The 14427-nt window shown below is 40.0% G+C and overlaps 1 protein-coding gene across 2 annotated transcripts in view; it reads left to right on the top strand.

The window, feature by feature from the left end:
• Positions 1-3231: 3231 nt before the first annotated feature.
• tnfrsf19 (tumor necrosis factor receptor superfamily, member 19) overlaps positions 3232-14427 on the top strand; it is a 33457-nt gene continuing 22261 nt past the window's right edge. For both annotated transcript variants that reach the window (XM_060944190.1, XM_060944189.1), the window contains exons 1-4: positions 3232-3646; positions 5611-5688; positions 6020-6130; positions 13239-13417. In XM_060944190.1, coding sequence (XP_060800173.1) covers positions 5623-5688; positions 6020-6130; positions 13239-13417 — 356 coding nt within the window. In that variant the 5' untranslated portion in view covers positions 3232-3646; positions 5611-5622. The remainder of the gene's footprint in view (positions 3647-5610; positions 5689-6019; positions 6131-13238; positions 13418-14427) is intronic.

The following is a 14427-nucleotide window of genomic DNA, read 5'->3' as shown; positions in this document are numbered from 1 at the left end:
GCTTTAAATATTCCACTTTACATGTAATGAATATAGAATATATGAAAGTTTACCTTTTTGAATTAAATTATGAAAGAAAAGGAACTTTTTCATGGTATTCTAATTTTTTGAGATGCACTAGTACATACATACATACATACATACATACATACATAGTCAAAAAGTTTTAGAAAATTGTACCAGAGGTAGTAAGGCAGAGGTAGACATAATATAATATGAATGTAACATAAGCATACACTACATATAGTAAATGTAGATATGAATGAAATTATTAGGCCTATAAATAAGAAAGGTAACAAACATTATATGTGTAAAATAAGCATATAATATGAACATATGGGTATAAATAATGTATATAAATGGAGTATAAACAATATAAATATGATGTAATATACCTGATTCTTGTGCAAGGTTTAGATCTGAAAATCAGTCTTGTCTTTTATCGAAGTTCCCTGAGCTAATTTATGGAGTTCCTAATCAATTACCATCAGCTACTGGTCTTTGGACTTATAATGAAATATGATATAAATATATATTTGTGTCTGGGTGCATAATATTTGAATAGTTGGATTGGGTGGATGATATTTTTTGCGGGGCGGCACGGTGGTGTAGTGGTTAGCGCTGTTGCCTCACAGCAAGAAGGTCCGGGTTCAAGCCCCGTGGCCGGTAAGGGTCTTTCTGTGTGGAGTTTGCATGTTGTCCGTGTGGGTTTCCTCTGGGTGCTCTGGTTTCCCCCACAGTCCAAAGACATGCAGGTTAGGTTAACTGGGGACTCTAAATTGACTGTAGGTGCACAGCAAATTCCTCAGTGTTGAATTAACACTTTCAGAGTTAATTTGTGTCCAATTGGACCTATATAAACACAGTAGGGTGTTAAATCAACACTCTGAGTGTTAATTCAACACTGGGGATTTTGCTGTGTGTGAATGTGAGTGTGAATGGTTGTCTGTGTCTATGTGTCAGCCCTGTGATGACCTGGTGACTTGTCCAGGGTGTACCCCGCCTTTCGCCCGTAGTCAGCTGGGATAGGCTCCAGCTTGCCTGCGACCCTGTAGAAGGATAAAGCGGCTAGAGATGATGAGATGAGATATTTTTTGCATGATCACAATGTGTGAAAGGGGCCAGGGGGCTCCAAATGTTTGAGAAACCCAGATTTAGAGAACTCAAGCATGCTGCCATTTTTTTTATTTGTAAAACAAACAAACAAACAATGTTAGAAAACAAAGGTGTTCATTTGAAAATGTTGTGCAGTGATTTCATATAAAGTCATATAATTTATAGCAGGCTTATACCAGAATGTGATTATGTATCCAAGTTATATTTATATAGTGATAGTTAATAGTACAGTGATCTAACAGAACCTAGCTTCGAGGAAAACACAAGCTTTGAAGGCCAAGTTTGAAATGCGTTCATATCTTCATGTTTCATGGTAAACAGAATCCTAATATTTTATGGGAACATATCCTCAGGTGACCAGTAGAGGACAGTATACTCTTTCATATCACTATAATGAAACGGCACTGGAATGGTTTTGAGATGCAACGATGGATATTTGAGAAGAAATTTTTAGATTATGAGCTATGTAGAGGATTACAAACAATTTTGGCACTGTACTTTTATTATTATTATTATTATTATTATTAGTAGTAGTAGTAGTAGTAGTATATGTTAACTGATTAATTTACGCATAAATAGACCTAAGCAAACATGATTATTATAAAGTGATTTTATTTGGATTGAATGTTCTACTGATAAACTTGTGTTATAAGATGTTATCAGTATAAAATGTTTGAATTTAACTTTGCAAACTGCTGTTCAGATTTCTTAATTGTTTTTTTCTCCCTGCTTTTATTAGCATTAATAAAAAGCAGTGTGCTAGTTGCTCCAGCACTGTAAAACATTTCAAATTGGAAATGCAAGTTCACCTGCTGCCTTGAAAATGCAAGTTAACTCAATCTGACGATTATCTTTGTTTCAACTCAGAAAAAGTCTCAATTAGTCAAGACAACTAAGTAACCTTTGAAAACTTGCACAGATTAATTCAAATTAAAACACTTTTCAGAGCTCATTGAGTTAAAGAGAAAAAGTAAGTGGACAGAACTAAACAAGGCTGAAATGTTTTACAGTGAGGGAAGTGACCATAAGCCTTCTCTCCTCAAATCCCACCCCTTCTTTAACCTCATATCAGACTCCTCAGTCTAAACTATAGACTTACCCGATCATATTTATTTCATGTTGTAAACATTTGTGTTTACAGCTAGAAGGTTCTGGGTTCGAGCCCAGCGGCCGGCGAGGGCCTTTCTGTGTAGAGGTTACATGTTCTTCCCGTGTCTGCATGGGTTTCCTCCAGGTGCTCTGGTTTCCCCTACAGTCCAAAGACGGTCAGAAGAAGAAGAAACCTTTATTTGTCACATGCACACTTCAAGCACAGTGAAATTCATCCTCTGCATTTAACCCATCTGAAGCAGTGAACACACGCACAGAGCAGTGGGCAGCCACAGTGAGTGCCCGGGGAACAGTCAGGGATCAGGTACCTTGCTCAAGAGCACCTCAGCCCAAGGCTGCCCCATGTTACTGCATGTCTTTGGACTGTGGGGGAAACCGGAGCACACCCACGCAGACTCCACACAGAAAGGCCCTCGCCGGGTTCGAACCCGGAACCTTCTTGCTGTGAGGCGACCGTGCTAACCACTACACCACCGTGTTAGTGGCTCTAAATTGACCGTCGGTGTGAATGTGAGTGTTAATGGTTGTTTGTCTTTGTGTGTCAGCCCTGTGATGACCTGGCGACTTGTCCAGGGTGTACCCATAGTCAGTTGGGATAGGATCCAGCTTGCCTACGACCCTGTAGGACAGGATAAGCGACTACAGATAATGGATGGCTGGATTAGGAACGGTTGACGAGCTGCTCTGATTAATTCGGTACAACAGTAAGCCTGGTAAGAAGGTATATCTAGTAGGACGCCATAGTTAGGGGAGCCTAACGGTTTGAGAAGCAGCTTTGGGGCCGAAAGGTTGCCGGTTCGATTCCCTAAACCAGCCAGAATGGCTAACGTGCCTTTGAACAAGGCTGCTCTGGGTATGTCGTACGTCGCTCTGGTCTGGATAAGCGCGTCTGCTGAATGTAATGTACAGTTACACATCAAAGTTTTTCTGTGAAACAAAGTTTCGGTCAGCCAATCGCATCGCAGCGCTCGACATGACGTCACGGCGCCTGTAGAGTGCGCAGATGAGCGAGGATTTCAGAGCCGCATCATCATCACACAGCCAAAACCTCACAAACTCAACTAGGATCACAAGAACACAGGGACGAGCTAGGAGCTTACATGGATCACACGCATGAATTGGTCTCTATATCTTTTCAGGATGAAAACTTGGGGAAAGATGCAGCAGTGCGCCTGAGCTCAGTGTGAAGCGCCCTGCTGAGAGCTTTGATGAGCGCGCTGTTCGGAGATCAGATTACAAGGGTCTGTTTGATCGCAGGCACGCTGGCTTTGATCTGAACACGGAGCCCGTGTTGGATCCGGCGCGGCACACACACACACACACACACACTGCGGAGGAAGAAATGAGCGAGTGAAGATACTGAAAGATCCTCCCGGACTGCACTTGGTTTCTGTGATCAAACTGAACTCTATCACTTGTGGTAAGGCGACAAATCAGTCATCAGGACACTTCCACTGATTTTATTAACTGTGTTTTTGTTAAACCTTTCTAACAGAAATAGTCAAATGAACACTTTTGGATTTACAGTCATATCCTGCTTTAAAATACATGACGTCACAGGTGGGCTAGAATGCTCAACGTGTGTTTGTTTTAATTTATTTTGCATCTCAGTACAATCACAGAATATCATTATTCCTTTAGGTTCTGGAGCAGAACCCTTCACCCTGTGTATCCTCTGGATTTGGATAAAAGTGTCAGCCATACGAGCTCTATGCAAACATGAAGGGTTTCAAAATCATTTTATTACTGTATGCATTTCATGATTTTCATAGTTTCTCTGAAACTTCTGGTGCAGAATATGAATATTTTCATATGGTTTGACCTTTATTGGAATGGAGCACGTCAGCGTAAAATGAGTCTCATCTCATCTCATCTTATTATCTCTAGCCGCTTTATCCTGTTCTACAGGGTCGCAGGCAAGCTGGAGCCTATCCCAGCTGACTACGGGCGAAAGGCGGGGTACACCCTGGACAAGTCGCCAGGTCATCACAGGGCTGACACAGAGACACAGACAACCATTCACACTCACACCTACGCTCAATTTAGAGTCACCAGTTAACCTAACCTGCATGTCTTTGGACTGTGGGGGAAACCGGAGCACCCGGAGGAAACCCACGCGGACACGGGGAGAACATGCAAACTCCGCACAGAAAGGCCCTCGCCGGCCACGGGGCTCGAACCCGGACCTTCTTGCTGTGAGGCGACAGCGCTAACCACTACACCACCGTGCCACCATAAAATGAGTCTATTCATTTAAAAAAAAAAAGTTGCTTTATTAGACAGTCTAAATCTAACTTTAAAACAAGATAATTATCATAATTTGTTACACTGGGTGCAGGGAATCCAGAGAAATTAGCGAAAATGTTTAAGGCGTCATCATCTTAACAGAAAAAGTTTGGAGAAAATCAGCTGCAAACTTTATGATGTGGGAAATTGAAATGAATGCATATAGCACATGTTTATTTGGACTCCAAAGTTATATTTATACTTTGTTTTACAATCTGATATTTTGCTGATTGATGCATTATAGATCAAGGAATGTATTTAGAGGAAAATAAAAAAACAACAACTATGTGAGTCATTTTTTCATGGACTCTCATTTCAAATTGCTATGTCACAGAATAAGTTTTGTTATACTGGACTCATTTTGCAGTGACATAACCCAAATATTAAAGTTGGCATTACTATGTATATTCTGTATATGTTAACATATAACATTGTTTATATATTACATAGACAAGAGAGTGTTTTATTGGGTAATACACCAGTAAAAGATATTTTTCATACAAACTATATCTGGGACATTGAGAACTATAACCATGTCATATATTGGATGAATTGTTTTGATAAATTTGGGTACTTTTTGTTTGTGAATGTATCTGTATAATAAAAAGAAAATCACATGCTGGCTTGAAGATATGAAGTTTATCTTCTCGTGTTGAAAAACTCGCATTTTTCATATGAAATACATTGTGGATCTGAGTGACATATTTCCTGATATTTCACTCCAGTGATGTCACCCCCAGTGTTTTCCTGCAGACTACAGTAGACGCACATTATCAAAATAGGGAACCGGTTCAAAATTAAACTTCTTTTCATTAACTTGCATGTTTTTTTGTGGATGTGTCCATAGAATATAAAGAACATTACACGGTGGTGTGAACATATGAAGTTTATCTTCTCGTGTCGAAAAATATATCTTGAGTGAGCTTTGCCATTCACCATGCAAAGATAAACTTCGTATCTTCATGCCACTGTGTAATATCCTCCATGTATATTATGTAGAGGAAAATGTATATTTATTTATATATGGCTTATATACATTTGGATCCTGTAACATACTGGAGTTATGTTCATTTCTTGACTCTTACTTCAATTTCACAGGAGAACTTCAGCATGACTCTGGCATCGCGACTCGGCTGCTTTCCTCTTCTGAAGATAACTGTCCTGCACTTATTACTGGTAGGTTTCACACAGCTGAAACACTCTGATTTACATTAAAGCTAGCCAGTGAAAGAGAACTTTTAACACATACAGTATATGAAGTCAATCAAATAGGTAAAAAGCCCCAAAAGGTGACGGGTTAAAGATTTGTATTAAATGTGGATTCAGTTTTTGGTGCCTGTTAACAGAAAGTTTTTGATCCTTACTCAGGATGCAGGAGTTGGTGTCATGACAGTATTCCTCTAGGATTTAACACAGCATGGAAATGATCCATATAAGAGCTTTGATATGCTGTGTTGAAGTGTTGGAATTCTTAGCCATAGGAGATTGTGTTTTATATCTGTCTCAGGTTGCCATAATGGCAGAGGAAAGAAGAGCATGTAGGGAGCAGGAGTACAAGGATCAGTTCGGGAACTGCATTGCCTGCAGGCAGTGTGATGCCGGACAAGAACTATCAAAGGTTTGTCATGTTGCTCTGGTTCTTGTCCTCTACCATGACACGGAGATAACACAGTGTTATTTGTTGAAACTGTTTATTTGCTTATTAGAGAAGTTTCAAATTACTTTTGGATTAGACAATCATCGACTATGTTTTACAAATTCAAAATGAACAGAATTTTAGTGCACAATAAGATATCATAAAACTTGCTCCAGGCACGTGCCAAATAACGTTGCACCTCTTATGAATAATTGAAAAAAAAAAATACTCAACAAGATTGGGAAACTGTTCAACATACACTCATTGACCACTTAAATAGGTACACCCATACGCTTGCTGTTTTATGCCGTTATCTAATCAGCCAATCACTTGACAGCAGCACAGTGCATAAAATCATGCAGATAGAAATCAGGAGCTTGAGTTAATGTTCAGTTCAAACATCAGAATGCGAAAAATTGTGATCTCAAAGTGTGACTTTCTTTCACTGTGGCATGGGTGTTGGTTTGAGCCAGATGGACTGGTTTGAGTATTTCAGAAACTGCTGATCTCCTGGAATTTTCACACACAACAGTCTCTAGAGTTTACACAGAATGGTGTGAAAAACAAAAAACATTGAGTGAGCAACAGTTCTGTGGGTGGAAACGAGAGTTGGTAAGAGAGGTCAGAGGAAAATGGCCAGATTGGTTTGAGCTGCCAGGAAGGATATAGTAACTCATATAAACTGTGGTGAGCAGAAAAGCATCTCAGCGTGCAACAGCAGAAGATCACATTGGGTTCCACTCCTGCCAGCCAAGAACAGGAATCTTAGAATTAAGAACAAGTTCCTATTAAAGTGGTCAGTGAATGTGTTTGTTAAACATGTGTGGTCCCGGAACTTGGAGCCACTGAGGGAAAATGGTTATAAAAAAAAGAGAATAATTCACTAAATTAATGTCTTGAAGTTTATGATGTTTCAGAAGTTTTATGAAAGAGTCCCCTACTAAATAGGCCCATAGAAAAATACAGCTTTATAGATGGGACGTCAGTGCTTTGAATAGTGCGTCCTACTCAATTATTTACTGCTTCCTCCTTGAAGAGAGAAGATAAAACATTGCCGTTCTTTGTAGAGTGTTGGTCATGCTTTAAACGGTTACACCCATACGCCTGGGTCTCATCTGATTCTGTTGTTTTTGTCTTCATTTTGAAAAGCCATTTTTTATGTTGTCACCCTTGTAAAGAGAAATTGCTGTTCCTTGGGTGGTAAATCATAAGCTTATAAGTTAAGATAAGGGGCATGAGAGAGTTTTTTCCCCCCACCACAATACCAACTGGGTTTACAGATAAGTAAAGTTTTATGTGAAGGAAGCATCTGAATCTCTCATTCTCATTATCTCTAGCCGCTTTATCCTGTTTTACAGGGTCGCAGGCAAGCTGGAGCCTATCCCAGCTGACTACGGACGAAAGGCGGGGTACACCCTGGACAAGTCGCCAGGTCATCACAGGGCTGACACATAGACACAGACAACCATTCACACCTACGGTCAATTTAGAGTCACCAGTTAACCTAACCTGCATGTCTTTGGACTGTGGGGGAAACCGGAGCACCCGGAGGAAACCCACGCAGACACGGGGAGAACATGCAAACTCCACACAGAAAGGCCCTCGCCACCCACGGGGCTCGAACCCGGACCTTCTTTCTGTGAGGCGACAACGCGAACCACTACACCACCGTGCCGCACAAGCATCTGAATATGAAGAAAAATGTATTATCATTATACAGCTCAAAGTTTCCTGAAAATTGGCTTTGCAGTTTTGTTTGTGACAAAACAGGATAATTAACATTGCTTTTTTTTAGAAGAATGAAAACATACGATTTTTCCCCGAGCTGTGCGGTGGTGCAGCAGGTAGCAACACCGCTCCAGGGTCCCCGTTTTGATCCTGAGTACATGTTATGGTCTCTGTGGGGTTTCTCTGCATGATCACCATGCATCTGTTTCCTCTGGGTTTGCCAGTTACCTCCTACATCTTAAAAGCATGCCAGTAGGTGGAATGACTCTGCTAAGTTGCTCCTAGGTGTGAATGGTGCCCTGTGATGGATTTCCGTTCCATTCAGGGTGTTTCCCTGCCTCTTGCTCACTGTTCCTGGAATAGGCTCCGGATCCACCATGACCTTGATCAGGATAAAGCAGTTACTGAAGATGAAAGAATGAATAACATTTTTTTTCCTACAAGCATTTTACATATAGCATATAATGCATGTTATGTTTTAATTTTGTAATCTGAAGGTGCGTGGGTTTCCTCCGGGTGCTCCGGTTTCCCCCACAGTCCAAAGACATGCAGGTTAGGTTAACTGGTGACTCTAAATTGACCGTAGGTGTGAATGTGAGTGTGAATGGTTGTCTGTGTCTATGTGTCAGCCTTGTGATGACCTGGCGACTTGTCCAGGGTGTACCCCGCCTTTCGCCCGTAGTCAGCTGGGATAGGCTCCAGCTTGCCAGCGACCCTGTAGAAGGATAAAGCGGCTAGAGATGATGAGATGAGATGAGCTCTGAAGGTGTTACTTTTCTATAACAGCAGCTCTGGCAGTAGTTCCAGCTGCAAGGCAAATCACAAGTTCATATTAATGTGCTCCTTCTAATACATGATTGTTTCTGGAGTAAAAATGGGACTTGTATGCCAGACTTTCCACATAAACAGATTTAAACAATGTGGTATTAGACACAGTCTCCAATGTCAGTGCTTTGTAACAGTCTAGGTAAATAAATGGACAAATTTATATAGTGCCATATCTATCACTCTATGGCGTGTTACACTAATAATAATCGAAATTGACTGTGTACAATTAAAATAAATGTCTAAAAAATATACATATGTAAAATCATAAGTTATTCATAAGCCATTCTAAAAAGATATGTTTTAAGTTCTTTTTTGAACTGTTTGAGATTTAACTCTAAAGCTCTGCGTTTAAGTTTTCAGACACCGCGAAGTCTACAGGACAGTGGGCTTTTCAGTTTCTTGGTAAAATGACAAGCTGCATTTTTTTTTGTCTTATTAACTTCGAGAGAGAGAAAAATGAGAGGCTGGTGAGGGAATGACTGTTTTTAGCTGCTATTATGGAAATGATAATAGGAACCGGTTTTCCACAGCATTAACCATAAATGTAAACGCATCAGATATACAAAGTTTCATTCCTTAATAAATGAAGCATTTTAGTATTGGCAAATTTGTGGTATAAGAGGAATAAACACAATGAGTCATGATGTTACAGGAAAATAAATGCCCCATCATAGATCATAGCATGCACTGCTCTTTTATCAGTCTTATTTATAAGATAAGAATTAAGATTATATACTAAGATTATATGTATATGGTTTTTAATATGATAAGCCTTCAGCATTATTCATTTGAACATCTGGGGGAACACTAGAACATTACAATAGCGTATGTCTCTAATCCTTAAGTATACAAAGGACCTTTCTTTCTAAATAGAATAAATTTTGGAAGAACTCACATTCCACCTGTGTTTCATCAGAGTCCTGCAGATGTTCTGATAAGAACTATTACATCATAACACATTTCATAAACATATTTCATTCCTGCATCTGTTTCAAGAACTCTGAACCACTGTACTCAGAATCCTCTCTAAAAAAAAAGATCCACCAGTTTAAGAACACCGCTCTACTTTAATTCACATGCCATTTTGGCTCATTATGGCAGATTAAGATAAAAATTAAAGCAATTAAAAAAAAAAAAGCTTCGCGACTCGATCAAAGTTCACCCTCAAGCTCTTTGAGAAGGCATGTAAATTGACAGGTTTTTCAGTAATTGAGGGAGTTGGAGAATTCTCCAGGGCCTGAATAAAAACCCTTTAAACATTGGTGTGTCTGAACATGCTCATGCTTCACCCAGTTTTCTCTTACATTGCCCTACTTCTCTGTTGTTGTTTTTTTTTTTTTGCTCGACATCTTCACTAAAATCAGATGTCAAGACAGGAGCAGAATGGTATCTTGCGGATGTTGATTTGGAGAGTGCCAAGATTGTTCTGAGCTGATAGGAGGTGGTGTATGTGAAAAAGGTTTTTAGCTGGAAAACATTCAACCATATCTTGACCTAGAGCAGGTTTTATATTAAAAAAAAATTATATTTTTTTAGCTATTTGCTCAAAGGTTTTATGCATGACAGTCTGAATGAGATGATTTATTTTCATGGCGTTCCTGTATTATATACAGATCCATCATAACCAAAAAGTTCCATGTCGACATTCCTTCATCTAGATTCCTTTACATAACCTTTGATTCTGAGGCCAGTAAACTGTCCAAGCCCCTTCTCAATGCCGCATGAAAGCTCTAAAAAGACAAGTCAGAGTGGTTCCAGACTTGCTGCTGGTTATCTCCCCAATGATGGCATGGTGCCCACAAACAGAGCTGGGCTATGCTTGTTTTCTTTCCTCTCTCTTTGTTGTCCAGCCCTCCCTCCCTTTTCCACAGTTAGCTGTAATGCCCCATTGAAGAGGAAGGCCTTATATGGGACAGGCAGGCAGCAACAGCCGCCATTGTGATCTAACACCTCCGCCTGTGTGTTTTGTTGGGCCGCTCCATGCCAAGAAGGCCAAATTGGGCTTCTTGGCTGCAGAGGCAGAAAAATGTCTGATTCCTTGTCTTCTGGCATGGGTTCAGGGCAAAGCTCCCATCGTTTACTCTATCTGACAGGCCAGGAATCTGTGCCCACATTCAGAGCCCCGTGTGTGTCCAGGATGGGAAACAGTATCTGGGTGGAGAGAGAAGGCCACAGTTTGACATTGACCTTCAAGTTAATGATATATGAGCTGTGTGTGTAATGCAGCTCTGTGTGGTGGTGAGGCTGAAATGTGCTCTCACTGGAGAAAGGGCAGCCGGATGAGACAAAGCTACTGACTGATGTCATGCCACAGAGCTCCTTTTACTTTTCTCTCAGTTATTCACGTCCGCTGGAACGTGGAAACCGCTGCCGTGTTTAGTGATAGGATTTCAATGAACTTTACAGTTCACTTTGAATGTATGAAGAACATTTTCAGTTTAGAATCACAGACCAACAGACATTTAATAGCAATACTGAATTCCTACATCTCTTTATCAGCAATTATACCAGAGGCATTTAATAATGATTCACAATTTGTGGCTCTGTTGATGAACTATTCTCTGCAATGGAAACAACTATACTATCTCTCTTTATATATATCTGTATATATAACACTCCACAAGTATAAGCTTTATAAGCAGTATATAAGCTTTAAATTGTTAAAAATGTATGATGTGGCATTCTATATTTTAATTAAAATCATTGACAAATTGCTTGGCAAATGTAAAACACTCCAGTATGTGCTGTTAAAGAAAAATTATCACCTTTTTTGGAGTGGTAAATTAACTCTGCTTCACACCACAATGCTGCTGATTATTTTTCTATAACATCATGCTCCATCATGTTATACTACTTATATAATAGGCTTTTTTCACACTACCTTGGGAATCGACACTTCTACAACAATATGGTAATTAATATTGTCCATTGTGAAAACATGGTTAAAGACACACACACACACACACACCCCAACAGTCACATTTCTACTGGCCTTACATTTCAGCCTCTCAAGGGTTCCATTTAGTAGGTTTTAATACAGAAATATATGAAAACATAGTTCAATCATGAATACGGAAGATGATTAATGGTGAAATGTGTAGACCAAGTCCTACACCAGTTCTGGTCAGTTAGCTTTTGGCATAAGCCTGTGTTTTTCATGAAGTGGACAAGATACAAACTGTTTGGATTGACCATGATTACAAGACACTTAAGGCATCATGACACATCCCAAAACATAAACTATCAAGAAATATGGCACATTTTATATGGAATGGAAGATATGTTCTGCTCATTCAGTCTTTTTGATTTGGCCACAAAAGATTTACAAGCAAATGCCATTTTTATAAGCCTAAAAATCCTTGTTCAGATTTATAAATGGATTATTTCAGATTTATGCCACGGCAGTGTTTTACTGTTTTTGTAAACATCTCCATAACACATTTTCACCATATTGTCCCGAATGACCAATTCCTACTCTCCTCACGTCGCAGCCATTCAGAAACTCCATTCTATAGTTTCTAATAGAGAAATATGTGAAAGCACAGTTCACTCATGAAGGTGGAATATGATTAATGTGCAGAACAAGTCCTACATTAAATCTGGTCAGTTAGCTTTTAGAAGTTATGCTTTTTTGTGAAGTGGATGAGATACAAACTGTTTGGATTGACCATGATTACAGGATACTTAAGACGTCTGTTTAAATTTTAGTGTCAGCATAGTTTAGTTACATCATCTCATCACAAAATGTCATGACCAAATTAGAGAAACCTCAGGGTCAAGGAAATCAAAATCAGGCTGAACAAGTTAAGTCTTTCATCGTGGTTGAAGCAAAATGATGACAAGTTTGTAGTTGACCGTTTCACTTTTGCTAGTTGCGGTCTTAACCTGTGTTTTGAAAACTGGTCCTCCAAAGAACATGCTTTAACAACATTTCCAGACATAGGAAACATGTCTATCTATAACTATGATTCTGTGGTGAGACTCTGATAACCCCCAAACTGCGCTCTCACTCTAATTATGGATCTTGTATCCATAAACATATCTATGGGATTCTTCAGCTGTAGGCTATCTGCCATTAAAAGTAAATCACCAGACATGTCTCTCAGATTTTCTTCACATACTAATGCCACCTCTGATCTATAAACAACCACTCCCTTTGTCTTCAGTGGCGAAATCCTCCCTCTCAAAGAGACTTTGCTTAAGATGAAGGGACCCTTGCACAATAACCTCGCAATAAACCAACAATAGGCATCCCCATGGGCCTTTCTCATTATAATGCCTAGTCTTTCATTGGCCCCAGAGCAGAAGGCTGCCCATGGATCCTGAGAGAGTCAGGGAGATTATTGCCAGTGTACCATGGAGTATGAAAAGAAGGACGGCTTTTGTTCATGTGGAGATCTCACACACACCAGGATCATTATTTCACTGCAGACTCTTGTTAGTCCACATTGACACTTTTTTGTAGTCTCTAACCCCCCTTCTTCTCTCCTCTGGCCTTTCTCACCGGTGGGATATCTTCCGTTAATCCCTGCAGGAATGTGGCTTCGGCTATGGAGAGGATGCCCATTGTGTGCCCTGCAAAGCTAGCCGCTTCAAAGAGGACCAAAGTTCGCAGAAGTGTAAACCCTGCCTTGACTGTGCCGACCTCAACCGTTTCCAGAAAGCCAATTGCTCCAGCACCAGCAATGCTGTGTGTGGCGAATGCCTGCCTGGGTGAGTCTTCCTGAATTGGTAGTCTGCTCTGATCATAATTTGTTTTTACGTTAAGTTTCAAATCAAGCAGTCATCTTTTTTATGACTTCATAAAGATGTATTAAAAACATTCAGTCCAGATCTAGACATTTAACTAACCCATCAGCAAAGATGTCTTTTTTTATGTCTTTGTGCTCACTGAGAATTCCCCCTGCCCCATATGTCAAAGTGTAGGAATCATGTAAACGTACTGCTCCCTCCAAAATAATTGTTCAGTGAGGTGCTATTGAGGTGGTCTGAGTGATTCCTTGAAAATTCCTCTGAGAAATACTTTAAGTTCAAGAACTCACCCTCTAGCGTTACTAAAGCACAAAGCCTTCTGAGGGTAAAGTTAAGGTCAGACATGAGATACTAGAATACAGGAAATGCCCAGACATACAGCCAATACAAAAACATGTGAGGCTTTTAACAAAGTAGTTTATAATGGATCGAATGTTTCTCGTCCCATCAGAATGTCAGTTCACTTTTGATAGTTAGTCACTTTATTACCTTTGATTGCCCCTAATTACGTCCTTTTCACATCCAGTGACTCACAACTAAGAGGGACAGTTCTGAACTTGCTTTTTTATACTGCAAAACATCTACACACACGTTCGTGTCTGTGTGTGTATCACAGGTGGCTTCTCCAGTGAGGAGAGGGAGGAAGATCCTCCTTAAAAATTCTAAGAATAAAAAGTTGAAATTGTCTTGACCAATTTAATGAATTGCTGTCCTTGAATATTACTATTTTACTGCCAAATACGACATGTACATTATATTCGTTTCTCTGGGTGAAATTACATTAGCACCCCCTATCGCTCGCTATTAGAAATTACTGCACGGAGGATCTTCCTCCCTTCGGCTCCCATTCACTCCGATTCAAACAGTCTCCGGCACTGGCGGCTCGTGGTTAACATAGACTTCAATGAGAGAGAGGAGGAAAATCCTCCTCTAAGAGGGTGGGACTAGCTAAGAGATCTGACAAGTGCTAC

Source organism: Neoarius graeffei, chromosome 17, assembly GCF_027579695.1.
Source record: "Neoarius graeffei isolate fNeoGra1 chromosome 17, fNeoGra1.pri, whole genome shotgun sequence".
In the NCBI taxonomy this organism is placed as follows: domain Eukaryota; kingdom Metazoa; phylum Chordata; class Actinopteri; order Siluriformes; family Ariidae; genus Neoarius; species Neoarius graeffei.
This window is presented reverse-complemented; position numbering and strand designations above follow the sequence as displayed.